At 37.8% G+C, this 23,581-nt stretch overlaps 3 protein-coding genes across 7 annotated transcripts; all 3 read right to left on the bottom strand.

The window, feature by feature from the left end:
• Positions 1-688: 688 nt before the first annotated feature.
• Positions 689-2,911, bottom strand: LOC141430822 (uncharacterized). Its single transcript, XM_074091675.1, has 3 exons — positions 2,112-2,911; positions 1,881-2,046; positions 689-1,358 (listed from the first exon to the last, which is right to left on the bottom strand). Exons 1-3 carry the CDS (start codon positions 2,904-2,906, stop codon positions 1,048-1,050), a joined length of 1,272 nt encoding a protein of 423 aa, XP_073947776.1. The 5' UTR covers positions 2,907-2,911; the 3' UTR covers positions 689-1,047.
• A 1,470-nt stretch (positions 2,912-4,381) lies between these two features.
• Positions 4,382-11,802, bottom strand: LOC141430823 (uncharacterized). 5 transcript variants are annotated; one of them, XM_074091679.1, is made up of 5 exons: positions 11,727-11,802; positions 7,608-7,869; positions 5,317-5,476; positions 4,848-4,975; positions 4,382-4,596 (listed from the first exon to the last, which is right to left on the bottom strand). In XM_074091679.1, the coding sequence occupies exons 2-5, from the start codon at positions 7,821-7,823 to the stop codon at positions 4,450-4,452; spliced, it is 651 nt and encodes a 216-aa protein (XP_073947780.1). In that variant the 5' UTR covers positions 7,824-7,869; positions 11,727-11,802; the 3' UTR covers positions 4,382-4,449. The 5 variants fall into 5 exon arrangements, with proteins under 5 accessions (XP_073947780.1, XP_073947781.1, XP_073947779.1 ...); XM_074091680.1 differs by having other exon boundaries at positions 11,753-11,799; XM_074091678.1 differs by having other exon boundaries at positions 7,608-7,848; positions 11,687-11,795.
• Positions 11,803-12,053: 251 nt separating this feature from the next.
• LOC141430825 (uncharacterized) lies at positions 12,054-19,838 on the bottom strand. Its single transcript, XM_074091681.1, has 3 exons — positions 19,596-19,838; positions 17,498-17,669; positions 12,054-14,342 (listed from the first exon to the last, which is right to left on the bottom strand). The coding sequence occupies exons 1-3, from the start codon at positions 19,836-19,838 to the stop codon at positions 14,083-14,085; spliced, it is 675 nt and encodes a 224-aa protein (XP_073947782.1). The 3' UTR covers positions 12,054-14,082.
• Positions 19,839-23,581: the final 3,743 nt, after the last annotated feature.

The following is a 23,581-nucleotide window of genomic DNA, read 5'->3' on the forward strand; positions in this document are numbered from 1 at the left end:
CTTATAATATGAACCGTTTATTCTTTGTAATTTGCCCAATGTCTCACGAGAAACACCTACAATAAGTAGTATTATAGGTGATGTCGTAATTGTCACTTATGTCATGCGCCAATATTTATGAGTCTATGTATTTATACCAGAGGCCGTATTGGCTAACGTTTCTGACGCTCGCGATCGCAATCAAATGACAGATTTCGCATACAAAAACTGTCATTTGATTGCGATCGCGAGCGTCAGAAACATAAGGCAATACGGCCTCAGGCGTTCCTAAGCTACGTACACTTATCAAGAACTAAATTTCGCTCGGAACTCGTCGGTTTTCTTCCTTTTCCTGTAGATTTAAATGAGTAAGAAAGAATACTAATCTTATGTTTCGAGTTCCAAAAGGCATAAGCAATAAGCAAACTAGTTTAAGGGACTGTTTCACCATCCATTGATTAGTGTTAACTGACGGTTAAATGTGATGCCGTCTCCGTCTATTCGAACAAAACAAATAGAGACGGCATCAGATTTAACCGTCAGTTAACACTAATCAATGGATGGTGAAACAGCCCCTTAGTGTACAAATTATCCTTCATCAGAGCGTTGCAAAACATTAAAGTTACAACCTGAAAAGGGAGACACAGTATTGAAAAGATTGAATATACCTGCTCTATACCATCAGCAACATGTTATCTAATATTTTAAACTTAACACAAAGCAATAGATCAATTTGAAGTACGCAATTCAATTTTAATCTTCGGTCGTTTATAGAAATTGCAACTAAACAAAAGTGTTTTTAAAAAAATGACAACAATTTCAGATTCTGAATGTTCAACATTTACGCAAATAGATATTTGGACTTTGACAAAATTTACTTGATATTGACACTCCACTTTCTCAACATTTCTATTTGTATTTGGGATATCGATATTGCATCTCCATTACTTACAAACATTTATTTATTTATTTATTTATAGTACGCCTCGTTCAATGTCAAAGATATTTTGGCGTTTAAAGTTAAGAATAAGAATTCTGACAAATGAAAAATAAGTAACTAAAGCCACATTACGTAAAATAAGGATCATCACTAAAAAATGGCGATTTATGTCTTCTATAAGCTGTCGCTTCCAACATCCTATTTAATGTTTCATCTGGAGTCTTAGCGATTGTTGCTTCTTCATCTTTAACAACAGGCATACCGATGCCCCTGAACCCGAGTTTGTCGGCTTCTGCCGCCATATCTTCAAAGGCTGGTTCTTCCCCTGACACCGCCAATATCATTGCAAAATGCTCATCGCAGACCATCAAGGCTAAGTACGGTAACGGATCGATCATCTTCATCCTTAATGTTACAAATTGTGGTAGTCCTGTCGCATCTGTAAATCAGCATTTTATTAGAGGTGAAAAACTAGAGTCCTCAGACTGATAAGATCTTAACGTTGTTGACGAGAAATTGTATTCTTCCCTGACATGTATGGTTCATGCGTGAGAGAGGAATGGAACGTCTTTTTTTTACGTCTTTAGATAAATATCTAGCATTAACTGAACTGGAAACACTAATTCGGTATCACGATTTTTCAATGGTGCAGGATTAAGTGACATTTTGTTATTCAGCATTTTATTCTACACAACACCACTCTTTTTCGTTTACTTGTTTGAACAAAGCCACTTGACAAGTCGCACTGATTTGGAACGACCTAAACTGTCAACCTATTCAATTTCATTTGTATTAACCACATAACAGCTGACCTTGTCTTTCTTACTAAATACGTATGCTGTTACTTTAAGCAAAAACTACAAAATTCATAATTTTAATAACATTCTCATTTTGAATTACGAGTACTTATAGTTATCGTATTACGCAATATAAACGTTGTGTCAAATATTGCTAGCCTTACTCCTTATTTGATCTGTAGAAGCTTTAGGAATGGCGTAAAACAGTCCTTTCCTGTCACCAGCCACGAGAAGCATCTCCATCCATGACTTGAGAAGTAACATTGGCTGGTTCCAATCAATACTTTCGTTCAAATATGGTCCATAAATAGTTCTGTACTCTTGCACTAGCTGAAAATAAAATAAATTTAAAAAATGATTAATTTGTGGATTTAAATGAAAATATAGTCTCTTACCTTAACAGTGGGATATGTAAATTTAAAATCGATAGCGCTAGGAAAGTTGTTAGGTGACCAAACAAAAAATGGGACCCAAACAACCCCTGCGACTTCTCTGGGATGAAATCTCGCGTTTTTGGCGAATTCATCACAAGTTGTCCACTTGTCAACATCACCACTAGCACCTGTCTTTAAATCAAAGGAATCAAGTGGAAAAAAGTCGTCAGCTTTAAACGCTATAGGAATAGGATCACTTAAAGGCGCCTCAATGTTTTCTTTCTGATCCTCTGGTACATCTTGCGGTTTCGATTTAAACAAAGCCTCCGTTTTAGCTAGATTGTCTTTATAAATATTTGGTAGTGCGACATTCATGGCCTGTAACATTTCAAAATCAAAAGGCATTGGCATTTTAACATTAACTAACTCCGTCTTCGCGGGTTCACGTTGTTGTTCATTATAATACGGGTTGAACTTTCCGGTAGGATACTCGCTCAAGTCAATTTGCGGCACCTGATATTTCTTTCCTTTGGAGATTCTTATGACATTGCGCGGATCTGCTTTTTGGAGCATTGTAACTTCTTCTTCAGGTGAATTTGGATATCTGAGATCCAATGCTAATGAATCTAGAGGTTGTTTTTGTCCTACTCTAGGGTCCATGATGCCTTCTTTGCCTATGTTTATGAAGTCTACGGGCACTGGGTGAGCGTAAGTTTTGGGCTTCATTGTGGACGACTGAGGTTGCCACAAGTGGTTTGATCGCTTAGCTTCTATAAAAGTGGACAAGTACAGTAACACCAACAGTCGTTGTTGCATGTTTACTTGAACTCTCACAACTGAGGTAATCCGAGAAACTGTTGTCTTTATATCGAGTGGTGCTTGAACTCAGTGGTTGACAACCTATAAAGGCTTCAAATTCAAAAGTATTGGGCCTATTTTTGTACAATTTATAATTCTCGATTGTTTGTGTTCAATATAATTTGTTAAAACATTTTATAACTATAAAACCACGGTTGTTATAAAAGTCAAGTCACTCAAGTTGTTCGATTATTCCTAAACAAACCTAAAACTTTTACTAATATTACGTTGCATTAAAAATATACTTAGTCTCTCTTAAATTTCAACTAATGTAAGAAACCTAATTTCTCTCTAGACTAGACTGACTTCAAAAATACCATTAAATATAACTAGTCTGGTCTAAAATCACAAAATTTTCATATAGAACTATTCGTGCTATACAATTATTTGATTTCTGAATTTTCAGTTAGTCACACAGTTAGTTTCATAATGATTTCCCATATCGAGCAATATGTCACTGTGACATTTCTGTGAAAGGCTTGCTAAGTGAGTCAGCATTTAGGGGCATCGATCTACATTTCAAACTAAAATTATGAGTTTTTATATTTTATTTCGGAATTCAGGGAATGTTGGCAACCACTGGCTAATGTTGACAAGATGAAGTCTCGAGTAACAATATTATTTCCTGCGGTCCTCAGTTCCCACCATTGCTTATTTTAGGTGACACTTGTCTAATTACATAAGTCAGGATACTTTAGTACCTTGTCTCATTCACTACTAGCCTCTTGCTACACCAACTGTGTAAAATTCGTTTATCACTATCCCACAGGAACTAAAAACTATCCTTTATCTTTCCCCGGGGCACAAATTATCTATATATCAAATTTCATCTAAATCGGTTGAGCAGTTTAGACGTGATGAGGTAACAAACAAACAGACTTACAAACTTTCGTATTTATAATATTAGTGGGACTTCGTCGTATTTCAAACTATCACAGTGTCGTTGCTTACTGCGACAAAGTACTAAAAGCTGAATGAGTTTATGTGAACAAACACCATGCTGATGGTCCAAACAAACCTCCGTAATTGAAAAAAAAAAGTTGAAAACTACCATAGCTACAGTGTGTTTCCATTTCAAAAGCAAAATATTAATCTACCAGTGGCGAAGTTTTGAAGCTGTTTTGACAGTAAGTATTAAACTAGGTATTCAAGTTCATATTCCTTTCTTTATAATAACTTGACGATGTCGAATAGGAATCCGTTTCAATTCACATGTATTTTTTCGTAGAATTTTTGTTTTTAAATTAATTATCAAACATCGCCGGCTCCACATTCATGTACTTACTGCAGGGCTACTACGAAACTCGAATTTAATACGAGAGCGAGAGGCACGGTCCGATACGAACTTCGAGTTTCGAGTTTCGTAGTAGCCGTACAGGATACCTCTGACCATGGGGCTTTACTCGCATAACATAGCAACTTTTGTTCCGTAACTTTTTTTAAACATGTCCAATCTTAACTAACACATCTTGGTCAATAAAAGACAAATCTCAAGCGTATTTTATATTGAATTAAAACGTCTTTCTAACTCCATTTCGTCGTCGTCTATGTCGTCTTCTTCGTAAGTCTGTTGTACTGGCTTTGGCCGAGTCAAATGCGAGCGGCCGAGAGGGCTCTGGAACATGAGTCGTGCTGCTGCCTCTGCTAGCTATAACCATAAGAATAAACAGTAAATATCATGAGCACTGGCTGGGAATCAAAGTAAATACTAATTACAAATACAAAGAACATGTAAACATGATTATTTTTCAATAATTTTAGAAAATATGTATACAGATCTTTCTCTTTTAAAAAATTAAAGAGCTAACTTAAAGGATTTAAGGCAGTTCTTGTCCAGGGCCCATAAAAAAATTCCACCCTGTACCTATACCTATCTTGTAGTCTATTTTCAGGACTTACGTGATCATTATGTGGCATTTTATCCACTGGTGCTAAGGCGAAGGCGTACCGTTGCTTGCAGTTCATGATGCCAAGATATCCTGGCTCGACCACCTTCAAAGCGAACGCCAGGTACGGGCAATTGGGCACTACGGACAGAATTCAAAACAGAACAACCATGAAAACACAAGCTTCCACCAGAGATACCCAAAAAAGCTTCGACTCACGACCACCACCACTAGTTTGTTTGTTTGTCGTTTATACTCTTTATTGTACAAAAGTAAATACAAAAAAAATATACAAAAAAGAAACAAGACAACTAGTAAACAAGGGTGGATCCAGCTATATAGCCACGGGAGTGTCACATGGTCAAATTCTATAGTCAGCAGTAGAAGCAACACACGACTCTGCACGCACCACATCTGCTCATCTACTTCTGCTGCTGACTATACTTGCTGATATATTCTTATAAAAGACCTGGTAAACTAACTATCAAAAGCAAGGCTCGGTATAATCCTGTACAAGCCAGTCACGTTGGTCCGAAGATACAAAGCGCTGAAGTCGATACCAGTCTCCATGAACAGCTCCGCATCAGTCCAGTTCACGTCTTTCAGTTCCTTGGCCAGCTCCACGCGGTAGCGGTCAACGAGCTACAAGAACATGGATTATGAAAAGATTTTAAGCGAAAATTTGAGCGTTTTGACCACTCGGTTAAACGTCATTATCATCCCACTTTTGTTTGTTTGTTACTATGTACTTATATTTGTTGTACTTGTGTTGTTTTTTTTGTTTATGTGTTTGTTTGTTATACTTACTCTTATTGTACAAAAAAGAAATACGAAAAGGTTACAAAGAAAAGTTGTAAGTACAAAGGGGCCGCCGCGGCACTTTCATTAGAACGTTGAAAGAATTTTTATCACTTAGATTTAGCAGTTTTCATTAAAAAAATACCTTGAGCATCGTATCTTTTAATTATACTACCCGAAACGGTAATGACGAAAAACGCTGCAAAAACGCTGAATATTTACCGTACAGACCACAGACCTTATATCGATATAAGGTCTGTGGTACAGATCAATCGCAAGATAATCGCAGATCATCGCAAGAGCTGGCACGAATGGCTTGAATGGGTAAATTAATGTAGGTATCTGTGTGTTGCCTATTTGAATACACTTCATACCTCTACAAATATGAAAATAACATGCATCAGTAATTTGCCGACAAAAACAGGTGGTCTAAGTAAAGTTAAAATTCTTTGACTCAAACTCGACGGAGCTCCGCGGACCTAACCTAACCTATGTTATTTCAACTTTTGGACAGATCAGTTGCTTTTTAGACCACTTGGGTACAGTCAAGTTCATAAACTTGTGAGCCAAAATTCTATCAAATATATCTGAACACGCTTCTAAGCCGTTGACAATAGAATCTGATTTTTGATCAGATTTTTGCTCACAGCCTAGGTCTTATGAGCTCGACTATACTTAAACCAGCTGATTTTTAGACGAATGTTACGAGTTAAGAAATTTAAGTTGATGTAGAATTAGTCTGTTAAAACTAGCTTTAGCCCGCGGCTTCGCCCGCGTGGTATTCGGTTATCACGCGCTGTTCCCTCGGGAACTGTGCATTTTCCGGAATAAAAAGTAGCCTACGTCACTCTCGGGCCCATAAACTATCTCTATGCCAAAAATCACGTTGATCCGTCGCTCCGTTACGGCCTGAAAGGCGGACAAACACACAAACTATGTATGGATTAGTCCATCAGTTACATTTTCAAAAAATATCGGGCACTTATTTTTTATTTTGTCATTTAAACATAAAATTATGACGGTTAAAGTTCCATGTGACGTCACACCTCCGTACACTTTTTACTGTGTGACATCACGGACCCCCACTCCCGAACTTTGACGCGCTTTATCTTTCTAGTTTTTTGTTTGATTTAGGCCGAGGCCGCAGTACAGCTAAATCGCCGCGGTTTTTAACCGCGTGACTTTGTGAACCAAGTAAGTGTAGAGTGAAGTAAGTAACTGTTGTAATGCAAGCGCCCGCACTAGAGGTTTAAAGTTTAATTGTATAAAAAAGTCACGCGGTTAAAAACCGCGGCGGTTTAGCCGTAGTGCGGCCTCGGCCTTACAAAAGAAAAAATACGAGTCCAATATGTTCCTATAATCTAACTGTCATTTTTTTTAATCCAGGAAGATTCACAATGTGGATACACAATCCATCCACGGGAACAAAGCCGCGGGCTTAGGCTAGACATTTATATGCCGTAAATTAAGTGCTAAAATGAGTGAACTATAATATTTAGTTTATTGATAGTCAAAATACCATATACGGGATTTGTCACGCTATTTTTACACAAGTAATATTTACCTCGATCGGACGTTGTTAGTGTTGTGTGTCGGTGTGATAGGGTGACTAATAAAAGTGACCAAGTGCGGGTAGTTCGTGATACGAGTGCCGGTACTATTAGTGATCAAGTGCGGGTAGTTCCAAGAACTCGCGCTGCTAGGCAGACTTGACACCCCACACTTCAGTCTACTCGTGACCACGGCAACTGTAACGTTGCCGAAACGTCGAGGTAAATATTACTTGTGTAAAAATAGCGTGATAAGTCCCGTATATGGTATTTAGTTTATTGACTAAGGCTGGGTTTCAACCAAATATGTTGCGAGGCATGTGTTTTTCATTAACCAATAGGAACGCTTCATTTACCTACCCTCGCACAGCACATCTCTGGTAGAAACGGAGCCTTTAAGCTGAACACAAGCAACAAACACTCACCCCAACAGATGGCTTGCTGAACCTAACGTTATAGCTGTTCACGGTAGTCGGTTCCCAAAAGTAAAATATCTTCCAATCGACATCTACAATCTTGTCAATATCGTGTGTGCAGTTACTTAGGAACTGTTCGCAGCTGGTCCAGTTCTCCATGCTTACATTACGGGGATCGAACTCCGCTGTCGCTGAGGTTATAAATAGTGACAAAATCCACAACATATTAGGTATGTTAATGAAAGGTCCTCTGGAACAATTTTGGCAACTCCTGGAATGACGTATATCGATATGTCGATCGTTCAAAATTAATGTTTCCAACTCAGTTAATGCTAAACAAATCCTAAGTCGATCTTTAGGTGGAGGAACTGCATGAACACACCTTTGTTGCATAGACGTAGCCATCGGCAAGGTCGAGGGTGAGAAAAGTAATTGTTCATAGAAAGGAGGAGTTAGGTATCCGACTGTGTTAGGTGTCCTTTTTAACCCCCGACGCAAAATGAGGGGTGTTATATAAGTTTGTCCACTGTCAACCGGTGTGTCTGTCTGTGGCACCGTAGCTCTTAAACGGGTAGACCGATTTAAATGTGTTTTTTTTTTATTTGAAAGCAGGTTTTCTAGCAATGGTTCTTAGACATGTTTTATCAAAATGGGTTCAGCCGTTTTTGAGATATTGAACTTTGAAGTAACCAATTTGGAGGTTTTCCAACTTTTTGTCGTTTTTAACTGTTTGGTTGGTTTTCACCCGGGACAATCTAATATATCAAATGTAAAAATAATGTTACCAGCATAGAACGTATAGTGCTGCTTTCTGATTTCGGCTTTCGACATAATTGGGATGCACCAAAAAAAATAACCTATAGTTTTTATTTTAGTTTTGGGAAGAATAGGATATTTTAAGATACCATTTTCATCGATTTTGAATTTAGATGAGTATTTAATTTTTTGTAATTTTTTTACGAAATACGCTGGATGACGTCACAGTGAGACAGCCACGTTCCATTGCCTAGAAAAAATCAGGTCGTACATAACATAATCTGTGGCATTACAATGTGACAATAATACAAGCACGGCTTAGGGTCCTAAATGAACCATGACAAATAGTTTTATTTATTTCTCTTCTTTTAGCTTCGATTATTCCTGTGTGTTTAATGGTGTGATAGTAAATAGATATTTTTTATTAAAATCTGATATTTCAATACTTTTATATTTACTTGTAACGTAATAATTTAATAATTTAATTTGTAAAAATACATAGGAAATACTCGTATACATTTCGGACTTTACGATAAATGACAACGGTTTAAAGCCGAGTGGGCATCATGTGATTAAAGTTCTGTCTTTGTTAGTCTTTGCTACTTATTATAAGCAGGACAGCAACATTTCAAACTGACAATTTGCGTTAGAGTGTAGACCTGCTTTAGAACTGCCTTTGTGACGGGACACTGCAGGAGTGAAATGAAGGTCATTACTTTTTCTGTTTATCATATTTTTGGAATCTGATTTCTGAAAACGCTTCACAAAGCCTATTTCTCCAAACGGTTTTCGATTTATTATACGTTGTCAAAAATTGGGACATCCCAATTGCAAATAGGTAATCGATAAAACATAAATGTATATTGAGCGGCAAAAAAATCTTGCCCTCAAATGTATGCAGTAATAGATAATTTTGTATGTAGAGTGGGCCAAATATTGTACCGCTGAGTATATTTTATGGAAACAAAAATAAAATTAAAGCATTCAATATTCTACTTTCCATAAGCATTCAGCTTAGGATCAAATTGAAACTTAAATATTTATCAATATCTACAAAAAGTCGAAATATCTCCTAAAGGATGGCATTTTCATTAGACCCATTTTACCTTTTTTAGAATTTCCTAAGTGTTACGAGTTACGAATCCGTTCATATCTTAACATGTTGTACATAAACGAGTAGCATAGGTCAAGGTAAATCATGTGCCAGCCATGGCACACCTACAAAAACTGTTCAGTGATTAACGATTGTGGCACGTCAGACATCACTATTTATAAGATGTAAAAAACAGGTAACACAATGTGCTATGAAACGTCATTTTAGTATCTTGGTTGAAAAACATACTCGAATCCCCTGTTTCACCATACATTGATTTAATGTGATGCCATCTCTATTTGTTTTGTTCGAATAGACGGAGACGGCATCACATCATTTTGTGTGGTGAAACAGCCCCTAAGTAAGTACATAATGTTAATCGGATTTGCGCTGTCATCGTGCATCTACCATTACCTCTCATATTTAAAAAAAAACAACAACAAATGTTAATCGATTTCTCCAGTAAACTGTGGATCGTATTTCAAAATATATATATTTTTTTATAAGTATATGTACTTTTCAGATAGTCTCATTGCCATAACATCAAGATCTGATGATGGAATTTTGGAGAACGACGGAACTCTTTAATATTAGGCACACATGGGCCACGCTATATGTATGTATAGTGCTTTGGATTTATAGTAACTAGTGCTCTTGGAAATCAACATTTGATGAAGTGGAAATGATGAAGAAGACCGCAGATGGCCACTGGAACAGCTCAATAACAAGTACTGGAAGGTCGGGGTACTTTGGCCCATTACATTTGGCCTATATAAAAACCACATAAAAACGTGGTCGATCAATTGACACCAACTACATACCTACCTACTCATAACCACAAAAAAACAACCAAGAACAAAAATTTCAACCGGAATGACGGATACCTAACCTATACCTTCCGCCGCCTAACTTTGCCTAAAAGTTCATTGCCCCAACTAGTACCACAAAAACTATAAAGGTATAATTCCAATAATTGAATAGGCACTATACCGTTAAGCGATTCGAACACAATCCGGGAGTAACGTAAAGCGCCGCATAAAAAATGTAACTCAAAAATGCGTCAAAACTGAGTATTAAGTAATGAACTTTTAGGCAGATTTATATGGCGCGTGGTATATAAGCTTTCATCTTCATGGATCCCCACTAATATTTTAAATGCGAAAGTTTGTGTGCACGCGCTTGTGTGTGTGTGTGTGTGTGTGTGTTTGTAACTCCTTCACGCTAAAACGGCTTTACGGATTTGGATGAAATTTGGTACGTAGATAGCTGGACATCAGAAATAACACATAGGCTACTTTTTCTATCGATATTCTCACGGGATCGAGAGGAAATCTTCAAATCTAATCCGCTAGATTTAGAGTCATGAAATTCGGCACGATTTATATTGCGCTGTCAATAAAGATCACAATGTAATTTTTGGGAATTCCTACGGTAATTTTGAAAAATTCAGGAATTTTAAATTTACTGCTGGATCTTATGATTTACTCGTGAGAAACTGCGCGGGTAAACAGTAGTCCCATAATAAATAAATGTCAGCGTCGGGATCAATGTTTGTAGAGACTGTCGGAAACTGTCAGTGTCGTGTGCCGGTGTGATGGAGTGACGATAAAAAATCTCGACCACGCTCGGGTAAAGTCTGGTCGCAGAGCAGGAAGAATTACCTACAATGACCTTTCACTATGTTTGACTGTTGCTTTATTTGCCGTCGCGCTCGCACAGATGAATTTATACGAATGCGACGTCAAATATTCACCCGCGAGTGACAGAGACAAGTAGTGGAGGTCATTGCGCGAAATTCCTCGTGTTCCGCGACCGTACTTTAGTTCTAGATAAAATGGGTGCCGGTACTAAATGTAATCAATGGGTAGTTCGAAGAATTTGAGCTGCTAAGCAAACGTACCCTACGCTTTAGTCTACTCGTGACCACGGCCACTGCAATGTGGCTGAAACGTCAAGGCAATTATTAGTATTATTACTCCTTGTTAACGTTGATAAGTCCCGGGTGTGGTAATAATTAAATAGTACTCGTAAGTAAGTATTTCACTAATTCGATTACTTTGCTACAGTTGCTAAGAAATTTATGCTCATCACAACACATAAATAGTGAGGTGAAATTGATAGTGAAGCACTAGGACTCCTTAACAGCTAACGTCCTATCGGGAAAAGAAACATTCTGTAAAATATGACGAACATTAAGCTACTCTAAATTAGTTTAGTTATTAATTGCAAACCAACACACTATAAAACGATGAATATTTTATAAAAACAAATGAACCAACTCCAAAAATCAAGTAATTAACTTTACAATATTAATCGTAACTTTTTCCAATGTTCTTTGGATGAACTGAGTAGTTTCACTGACACAGAGTAGATGTCTTTATACTACAGGAATTAGTAGGTAACTCGTGAATATTTACAAATTTATAACATTGTTTGTATTGAGACAGGAGATAAATTAAACACGGATATCGTGAAATATTTATTAGCAAAACACAGCGGCGAAATGTCAACATTGGTTGTTATGAAATATTTACACTTTGGTAACAATATGTACGTATAGTGGTGGTACAATGGTGTTTATAAGACAGATAATGGATTCTTATGTATATTATAATGTATAAGCTTATGTAAGTATACATGAAGACCATTATTTTAATCTAATATGTGTATCATATTATATTTTTTGTCGAGGGACTAAAATAAACCAGTTAGGCACCCGAGCTTTAGCGAGGGTGTCTATTGGTCCGAGGGTTCATATTGACTTTTAGTCTCGAGGTGAAAACTCTATTTTTCACTTCGGTTGCGAGAAAAAAATTGTATTAATCGTTTATGATTTACGCTCTACAACATTTTAATAGTTTTTACGGTAAGTATTTTTTAACAAAATCGCATCGGCGAAATGGTCCATACACAAACTGGAATAAATAGAATGGCGCCACCTTCTATGCGGAAAAAGCATAGAACTAAGACCACGTAGACTAAGAACGTAAAATTTTCGTTATGAAAATGCTCCACACACAATCTTATTTTATGTCACAAACTAAGCAAGTACTGGCTGTTTGAGTTTACCCAAGTCACTCGAAGTAAATTAAAAAAATAATTACTTTCACTCTCTAGGGACTAAAGTACTTACTTTACTCCTGCCCATAAGGCAGTTCAGAAAGCAAGTTAAATACAACCTGTTCAAAGGTTAACTGAACGAGATCCCTCTAAGGGATAAGTTCGCCTTTGTACATCTTATTATCCTGTATTCTGTTATTTTCATGTGTTTTTATGTACAATTAAGAGTTTTACAATACAATACAATACAAATACGACCTTTTCTGACAAAATACGATGGTAAAGCATTTATTCACTATATCTTATGTACAGTCGAGTTCGTAAACTTGTGAGGAAAAATTTGATCAAAAATATCTGAACACGCTTCTACGCTTTTAACAATAGAGTCGTGTTCAGATATTTTTGATCAAATTTTTGCTCACAAGTTTATGAACTCGACTGTACATTGTTAAATTCATTATTCAATGTCGTAAGATTTAAAGTATACTTATGACAAAGCAACTTTATATCACTAGATAACCTTTCTTTACAAAAAAACTAATGGGGCTAGGTATATTAAATAGCTACTGTAAACCTTGACTGGATCCCCTTAAATAATACCAGGGCTCAATATCTCAGAGTATAATTGTCCAATAATATATGGAAACTTTATTTATAAAATACATAAAACTAAAACTGAAAACTAGACTAAAACTACAAATTAAAAATGCCGTTAAGATTTTCTCCACAGGTATTGACGCCAAGGTACTGGCCGCATTACCTCTCTGAACTATTAATAATATTGTTTTGTTTATTTTTTCGTTCAATTTACGAGACAAAATATTAATATACTCAGCGGCCCAAATTTGGCCCACCCTTTATACAAAATGAGGGTTATCGCGAATGAATTCGCCACTAGAGGCGCTAGTGTAGCGTGAGGTTTCCGAAATGTCAAATCTCATAGTTTTTGGGTGAGCTACGCGGGTTTATTTATAATTAGAATTTTTTGTGAATATTTTGCATTACCTGAAATTAATTATGGCAAATATGCGTTACGGGGCAATGAATGTCTGTGTTTTGAGACAGTTTTGTCTTTTGGAAACTTTTGTCCTCCCTTTTTTTCCGAACAAAACGAGACTAAGCAACACTGTGGTTGCTGGATATTTTTATGGTACGGTTTTAAGGTGTTTTAAATATGATTTTAACCTAAACTTTGTTTTAAGGCCCGTAATAACAGACTCTGAAAGCCACACTTAAAAACCTCACGCAACAGTGCGCCATCTAGTGAGACAAAAAACGATAGCCCTCATTACCGATTCTATTTTATTTGAGAGCCAGATTTTTTGCCGCTCAGTATATTACGAGTATAAGACATTATTCTCTGAGAAACGGGACCCAGCAGTCTCTTCTCTACTCAGCAGGGCTACTACGAAACTCGAGACTCGAAGTTCGTGTCGTATTGTCCCTCTCGCTCTCGTATTAAATAGTATAAGTGTCAGAGGGACCGCACGACACGAACTGCGAGTTTCGAGTTTCGTAGTAGCCCTGCTGTTCTTTTATATCAAAATGAATAATGCTTATCCAAAACTGTAGGTATTAAATCTCATAATCTTTTTTATAATGTTCAGTAAACTTTTGCTGATGTTCGATGCAAGATGGTTTCCCGTAAGGGTAAGGCACTTGTAAAGATGCTGCATGATAGAATTCTTTATATGGCGGTATCACATCCGCCTTGACGGAGAGGGTAGTCACTGCAGTGATGCAGTCCATTACTACCAGGAACGGTTGTAAGTTGATGTTCATAATCCTCATTTGGAACTTGAGAAGGGGCACGCTCTTTTTCGGTATCAAGACATCTGGAATCAATTTTTATGACTTGTACTGTCAGCAACAAAAATATACATACATTTAAGTGCCAATAATATGTACACAGGATTTTATTGCTTGAACATTAAGGTTGTGTATACATATATGTTTTGCACTTTGGCTGTATTCATATCTTTGTTGCTGACTGTACTCGCCGGCTATTTACATAAATAAATGTATGCAAATTTAATAAGGCTGCGTTTCCACCAGAATGGAGGAGGAATTTGTTTGTCATGAACCAATAGTAACACTTTATTTCCGATTTGTATGAATAATACGAATGTTGGGTCTTGGATGTTTAGGTATTTTTATCCATATATAAGTATGTTTATCTATTAGCTAGTACCTATAATACCTACAAGTTTTGCTTAGTTTGGACTAGGTCAATTGGTATCAATCGTTCCATGATCTTATTTATTTATTTTCTTTTATTTACCTATACGAGTATAGCGCGCGCAGCTCTAGTGGAAACAGCTCGCCAGAGCGAGGATAGGTTAATGATAGGTTTCTATCGGTTTATGACGAACACATTTCTCGCAATGCATCCTCGCACAGATCTGGTGGAAACGCAACTTAATGAGGTTAGTTTTATGTACCTACGAGTATACCTACAGTGAAATTTGGTTAAGTAAATGTGACGTCAATAAGTGAAAACCTCAGCTGTGACTCGTACGGAGGTTCTTACTCTTTGACATTGAAAACTTCTACACATTAGTGAGTGAGACCAAGAAAGCTTTTTGATTGAGATTCATCATCACCATCTCTATTCAATAACTGAAAACGAGAAAGTAGTTTGCTCAGAATCGAGAATTGAATCGATTAACACCCATCGAGTTCACAAACACAATCTATCTTGTTATATCTGTTCTTAAGCCCCTTTTTAGGGTTCCGGAGCCAAAATTGCAAAAATAGAGCCCTTATAGTTTCGCCATGTCTGTCTGTCCGTCCGCGGCTTTGCTCAGGGACTATCAATGCTAGAAAGCTGTAATTTTGCAATATATATATATATATATGTAAACTAAGCCGACAAAATGGTACAATAAAAATTAAAAAAAAAAATCTAGGGTACCTCCCATAGACGCAAAGTGAGGGTGATTTTTTTATCTGATCCAACCCCATAGTGTGGGATATCGTTGGATAGGTCGTTAAAACCATTAGGGGTTTGCTAAGACGATTTTTCGATTCAGTGATTTATTTGCGAAATATTCAACTTTAAATTGCAAATTTTCATTAAAATCGAGCGTCCCTTCCCCCCCTCTACAATCTAAACCGGTGGATGGAAAAAATTGAAAAAAATCAGGATGGTAGTAAGTATATCAAACTTTCAAGGAAAACTATAACGGCTAAGTTTGCTTGAGAATAATTAGTAGTTTAAGAGTGAATAGCAGCCTAAAGTATAAAATATACCTAATCTATGGAAGATTCCGTATAAAATACGAAATCCTTAGAAAAATATTACTTATTTTTTTTCGAAATGGCTACGGAACCCTATTTCGGGCGTGTCCGACACACTCTTGGCCGGTTTTTTATTGTTCCCATACGCCGCCGGTTTTTTATTGTTGCATACGCCGATTAAATCCCTACTATATAATATTATAAATGCGAAAGTAACTCTGTCTGTCTGTCTGTCGGTCTGTCTGTTACGCTTTCACGTCGAAACCACTGAACCGATTTTGATGAAATTTGGTATATAGGAAGCTTGAACCCCAAGGATCAACATAGGATACCTTTTATTCCGGTAAAGGGCGCCACCGCGCGATAACCTAGATCCGCGCAGATGAAGTCGCGGGCATAAGCTAGTGTTTTATAAAGAAAAGTAATGAAATCAACTGGCTTAAAATGAATAGTTATTTGTGTCACAAGACAAGGGAGCAAAATGGTGTATTTACGGCGAGGGCGTACATTGAATCCAGAATGTAGCGCAGGATTCTGCAATAGAATCCTGAGCGTAATGAGGGATTCAAGTGTTAACGCCCAAGATGAAAATATTTTGCTCATACAACTTTTCACATTGAGCATTAAGAAACATGAAAAAAATTATTCTAGATATTATTAAAGAAGTTGTTCTTTAAGCATAGAAAATGGCATAGCTTTACAATTATCAATTTCTAAAAATGGCATTTGCAATAAAACACTTTGAAAAGCCTTGAACAGAAAAGTTGCACTTTGCTCCCTCTCGTCAGGGAGGAAAAGATACTTTTCTGAAAGAGAGGTGTGAAAAACATATTTTTGGGGTGTCTGAGGTTTTCAGTTATTTAATTAACACATTTGTATGTAACACTGCAGAGCACAGGCCACTCGGTCCTGATCGCGTTTCCAGAATCATTAAAATCGAAGTAAAAATGCCTTTATTCAGTTCACGCTATAACAAGCACTTATGAATCTCAAAAAAAAATTACCACCGGTTTAGGAAATCCTGTTGGTGGGTAGTTCGACTAGCGTTTCAACCGTTATCAGTTTCCTGTCGCTTATACTGTAGAAATGAGTCGGGTGCAATGAAAGGATTTTATTATAGTGATATGCTGTGCATAGCGGTAGGTACCTACATTTGAAATTCTTTCAAATGTCTTGCTTACGGTCTCCCATTTCCTCAATATATGCGGCAGGAAACTGATAGCGGTTGAAACACTTGTAGCACGTGAGACACAGTGTACATTTTTCACATTATCTCTGTGACAGTTCAAGATAAAGGGCTGAAAGTTGGAGTGATTACTAGTTATGAGGCGACAAACAATTGACATTCACCAATTCAACTATTCCTCACAGGGGCCACATGACCTTCCTTAGCCTGCTAAACCCTTTGTACTTTAATGTGTCGATTAAATCTGAGTAATTAGATGTACGGTTTCCCAACTAATACACGTGTATGATTTTTTTACCCAAAATGTATAGGTGTAAGCGTACCCGTACGGTAAGAAATAAGGTACGTTTACACGGTACCCCTTTACGGCCGAGAAAAAACTGTGTTTCCGTTTTTTTTTCTAAAATCAATTAATTGTGGTTTGCGAAAAGATGATTCACGCGCGTTCAGGATAGTATCGAGAAGGCCGGAAAGGGTCCCGCCATTCTGAATCTCACTGTAGAACTACCCTGTTATAGAACCCGGCAAGAAACTCGACGAGTCGTCCAGAGTAATGCTACTTACTGGCATCTCTTCGTACATTGGGTACTCCGAGCATCCTGCCAGCAGGACCCTGGTCTGGGAACAGCATCATCTGGTGGTCCCTGCTCCCCATGGTCATCAACAATAGGGCAGCCTCCCATGGCGGCTCCGTCTCCAGGTATTCGTGCATGTCAGACCAAAGGCGTTGAGTGGCCTGCAAACAAGTATAAAATATTATGGGACCTAACCCAAACCCTAGTCTCAACCTAGTCCCAAACTAAGCAAAGCAATGGATACTAGGCAACGGCTAAACATACTTATATAGATAACTAAATAGAAATTAAACATCCAAGACCCGAGAACAAAGTCATTCGTATTATTCGTTCACGTATCTGGCCCGACCGGGAATCGAACCTGGGACCTCAAGCTTCATAGTCAGGTTCTCTAACTACTTGGCTATCAAGTCGTCAGCAAACGGAATTGAATAATAATCAGCTAATCAGGTTTAGTTAAGGGGCTGTTTCACCATCCATTGATTAGTGTTCGCAGGTGGTAGGACCTTGTGCAAGGTCCGCCCGGATTGCTACCACTACCACCATCTTGCTCGCTAATCCTGCCGTGAAACAGCAGTGCTTGCACTGTTGTGTTTCGGCGTGGAGAGTAAGACAGCCGGTGAAATTACTGGCACTTGAGGTATCCCATCTTAGGCCTCTAGGTTGGCAACGCATCTGCAATCCCCTGGTGTTGCAGGTGTCTATGGGCGGTGGTGATCTCTTATCATCAGGAGACCCATTTGCTCGTTTGCCATCCAGTTGAAAAAAAAATTGTTAACTGACGGTTAAATGTGATGCCGTCTCCGTCCATTCGCATAAAACAAATAGAGACGGCATCACATTTAACCGTCAGTTAACACTAATCAATAGATGGTGAAACAGCCCCTAAATCTTTATTTCATTTAATATCTGCAACGATGTACAACGTTGTAGGATTTCAAGAGTACTTAATGCGTAGTAATCCAACATATAGCAATTATAAAAAGTGGCTCTTGACTGTTGGCCTCGTGGAGGCTCAGAGTTAGGCAACGAGCTATGGAGCGAACTATACTTGGAGTTTCTTTGCGCGATAGAATCCGGAATAGGGAAATTCGTCGAAAAACTAGTCCGAGATTGCTGGAAAAATATGCAAGTTGAAGTGGCAATGGGCGGGCCACCATCGCCCGAAGGACATATAACCGTTGGGGAAAAAAAGTCCTTAAATGGTGACCACAAACAGCAAGACGAAGCATTGGCTGTCCTCCCACTAGTTGGACTGACGACATAAGTCCCACTGCTGGGCAGGCCTCCTCTCAGAATACGAGGGCTTGGGCCGTAGTTCCCACGCGGGCTTAGCGCGGATTGGGAACTTCAAACACACCATTGAATTGCTTCGCAGGTTTGTGCAGGTTTCCTCACGATGTTTTCTTTCATCGTTAAGCCCGTGGTAAATTTCAAATGTAATTTCGCACATGAATTTTGACAAACTCAGAGGTGCGAGCTGCCATGGTAACAGGAATCGTGCAAGTAAACTGTTGTCGTTGTATATTTCAAAAATTGCACGGGCATAATATAGGTACAACAGTTCAATGAGGGCTATCGCGTTTGAATTCGCCGCTAGAGGCGCTAGTGTAGCGTGAGGTCTCCGAAATGTCAAATCTCATAGTTTTTGGGTGAGCTACGCGGGTTTATTTAGAATTAGAATAATTTTGTTAATATTTTGCATTACCTGAAATTAATTATGGCAATTATGCGTTACGGGGCAATGAATGTGTGTTTGGAGGCAGTTTTGTCTTTCGGAAACTTTTGTCCTCCCTTTTTTCCGAACAAAACGGGACTACGCAACACTGTGGTTGCTCGATATTTTTATGGTACGGTTTTAAGGTGTATTAAATATGATTTGAATCTAAACTTTTTTTTCACGCCCGTAACAACAGACTTTGAAAGCCACACTTAAAACCTCACGCAACAGTGGCGCCATCTAGAAAGACAAAAAACGATAGCCCTCATTAAGATGGCATTAAGCTATATATTTGTAATGCGGACGAAGCCGCGGGTTAAGGCTATTAAAAAATAATTAAAAAAACTGAGACTATAATCTGACATACCGCAACCGTTGCCCATTCAAACGTCATATCCACGCACCGATCCCTCATCTCTATGTTCCAAGTATAGTATATCCGCCACCTCTTTCCTTCTACGAGGTGGTTGGGTCTAAAATACGAATCCTTTGCAAACAAATCGCAAATTTGTTCGAAGCGTGGTATACTGTCTTCCAGGTCCGGAATATCTTCCGATGACACTGCGCACGCACAAATTATTAAAGCAGCTAACTGTATCCCTAAATCCATTGTGACTGGCGATACGGAAGAGAATCCTTTCTTTATATTTACGGGCGGCGCCACGGCACAGCGGATGTTTAAGTCTTTTGTATTCGATTTTTCACACGCTCGTACATCATCAGTAGTTGTAGCTGATTACACATTGCCATAACGCCTATAATTTTTTCTCAGAACGTATATATCTAAGAATATGGGTTTCTTCAAATAACAACTAGCCGTTACCCGCGACTCCGTCCGCATAGAATTTGGTTATTGCTACCCCGCGGGAACTATGTAATTTTCCGGGTTAAAAACTATCGTATGTCTTTCCCCGGGACTCAAACTACCTGTTTACCGAATTTCATCTAAATCGGTTTAATGGTTTAGGCGAACAAACAATAGTAGATTGATAACCAAGGGTGGAAAGTGACCCATTTCACCCGAGACGCCAATAGTTCGAGGGCAAATGGGTAATTTCACCCGAGTTAGACACTCTACTTTTCATTTCGACTATGAGGAAAGTAAAATACCACAAAAAAATAGAATAATAATAAATTGAATTTACTTATATCCAACCTCCAACTGTACCTTTTCGACCTGGCCACTTGCCACGGCCGACTATAAAAAAAAAACGAGTTGGTCACGACCAAGGAGCTTATATACAAAACTGGAGGTTGAACGCCGAACGAGGAAGTTTGACCTTTATTACTTATTTATATAATTCCATCTCTTTCTTTCACATTTCACGAATGACTTCCATCTCTTTCTTAACCTAACTAAAGAAAGAGATGGAATATGTTCGTGATGATCAAATCAAATTTCTTGTTTCATGATCGGCATTCAACCTCCAGTGTTGTATATAAGCTCCTTGGTCATGACGTGTATCTAGATGGCCATGACGAAACGTGAAAAAAAAAGTGTCATTGACGTAACTCAATTATCTTCGACTCCGTGGCTATCGAAAAATTAAAAAAAAATACTTTCCACCCTAGAAATGAAAACGCAATTTTCCACCCGGCTATCTACCCATGAAAATTAAACTTTCCGAACAGGAGAGATGAAAATAAATAAACTTACAAACTTTCGCATTTATAATAGTAGGTATTTAGTGGGAAGTAATTGGCTGGTTTCCTCGGTTAAAAAATATTATTCTACTAGCCGTTACCCGCGGGTGCCGGGTGGCTCTAATGAGCTGTGGCCTTAACTGGCTATATCTTCATATTTTTTTGTTTAATTGCCAAAAGAAAAAAAAACAGCCAAGTGCGAGTCAGACTCGGGCATTTTATAAGCTTCATACTTTTGATTGGTATTAAGATTATTTCGTGAAATTCATAAGTACTATGAAATAAATAAAAAACATTCAAACTCTTAAGCGATAAGCCGCCTATTGCTTACCTTGATTTTTTTCCTCTGTGTATCTGTTTTCTCTATCGGCGCTTACTATTTCTGGTGTACAATAAAGAGTCTTTGTATTGTACTTATCGCATTTTTTTATTATAGTTTGGACAGGATTTTTTTAGTCAACCCACTTGCAATATATTTATTAACATATTTAATTTAATAAATTTAAATACTTTCACCCATTAACCAGTTCGGTGAAGGTCGTTTTATACTCGGATCTTAGACTATAAATGTAGGCTAAAAATGGTCAAAATTGGTGTGACGTAATTTATGGACGGCCCATAATTGTATGTAGTTCCATTTGTACCTAATCAAAACAAAAGACCATCAGTCTGGCCAAAGATGAAAAACAAGTGAAACCCGATTTAAGGTCGCGTGTACTGGCTTGGCGGTGCCGATGGGCGTGCCGGCCACCGATGCGTATCTTCGAATAGGTGGAATTGGTAGGCGGAATATTATTACGGTGCAGTGACAGTGTAAGACTAACGACCCACCGCCCCGCAATTAAAATAGGCCCGATAAAAAAAAAGGAACGCTGGCTGCACGGAAGCCTAGATTTTTTGTACATTTATCTGCGTAATATCTAAAGAAAGAAAGAAAGATGATATATTTATTTGGGCACATTAAGTTAAGACATACAAAAAACAAACAAAGCAAAAGTGGAAATAGCAAAATGGACACAAAAAGGGAATCTGGCTGAGCACGATGTCACAAATTGCTTCGCAACGCTGATATTCTGCCAGAACCTAAACTTAACCTAACTTATCAACAATGCGGGACGGAAAAGGATCGGAATATAGAACTTAAACACACCCCAAATAAATGTAAAACTGGTGAAAACGAATTGACAAAAACACAACTAAAAATAAACAGATACAAACATCATCATGCATTTACCACAACAGACACACAAAATATCTGCCACAGCGCGAAGCGTGCAAAAATATCTGACACGTCCAGGGCCCCAGAAACAGGGTCGTAACAGATATATTTACGCAGTGTGGGGTTTTTTAAGATTGTTAGGTACTGACATAGGACAGCTATAGATGTGCAAGTTGCGGAAAGTTTCCAAAAAGATGGAAAAGTTCTCGACAATTTCTGGAAATTTTGCACAAGAAATGTAGGAAATTTAAATTAAAGAAACGGTAAGTTTCAACCCCCATACAAATTCCTATATGAAAAATTCCGCAATTTTGGAAAGTTTCCTTTGGCACATCAATAGGACATACATAAATAATTAAGTACAAATCACACAAACCCGTCTATCACCATCATCCCACTACCTGACGCGTTTCGAGCTCAACCAGAGCTCATTTTCAGAGCAACAGAACCGTTCACCGTGCTACTACCAGATGTTAGACTAATAAACATTTTAAAACAAAACAAACATTTTAATTTGTCACTATAAGTCGCCAAGTACCACTTTCTTGTGCACACGCCAAAATGTAACCGATAAAAAACAGACACATAACGTGATGATAAAACGAAAAGTATACGTCAAGTCAAAACTATTTATGGCCTAAGAGTTTTTATTGGGAATTATGTAGAGCTTACATAACAAAATCTTCATAAAACCACCACATACCGCAACCTACATCCACAGAATAAAACATTACAGCAGCCATTTACTATATGCACAGAGCAACCACAAGCAATGGCATATAAATTATATCATAGAGCAATTCAAGTGTAGAGGCGGAACCTCCTGATTTATGTTACTAATTAAATACCGACGGCTGGCGAGGCGATTTCTAGCAGGTCAACTTTTTAATTATTTATTTCCTATCGACACCGTATCTTTGAATCAGTTGATCTAACGTTAAAATAGCACCAATTTTAGTCGTAAAATAAGCGACGTTCATTTGAATTCGTATCTTTTATTAGATTCGGTCTACTCGTAGTCAGTTACATGCTAACTGTTGCCCGCGACTCCGTCCGTGTAGAATTTGTTTATCGGTATCCCGCGGGAACTATGCAATTTTCCGGGACAAAATCTATCCTATGTCCTCCTATTTCCTTCCCGGGGCTATCTGTATACTGAACTTCATCAAAATCGGTTCAGCGGTTTAGACGTGAAAAGGTAACAAACAAACAAACAGACATCTACAAATTTCGCATTTGACGAGTGTCTTTTGAAAAGGGCTTATTTACACTTTAAACTTTTTTTGAGAAATCGCGGAAAACTAAATTCACATGACATAAATGCTTATATTGCTTTATCTACCTAAATATTTACGTAAATTAGCATACATTTTCAGAGTTAAGCTCTTTTGATGCGAACTTTTGGAATTAAGCCGTTTTGTTGTGGCAAAACTATTTCGTTAGGATCTAATTAAGCCGATTTCGAATAACTTATACCTGTTTCTTCCTTA

Source organism: Choristoneura fumiferana, chromosome 9 (assembly GCF_025370935.1).
Source record: "Choristoneura fumiferana chromosome 9, NRCan_CFum_1, whole genome shotgun sequence".
Taxonomy (NCBI): Eukaryota; Metazoa; Arthropoda; class Insecta; order Lepidoptera; family Tortricidae; genus Choristoneura; species Choristoneura fumiferana.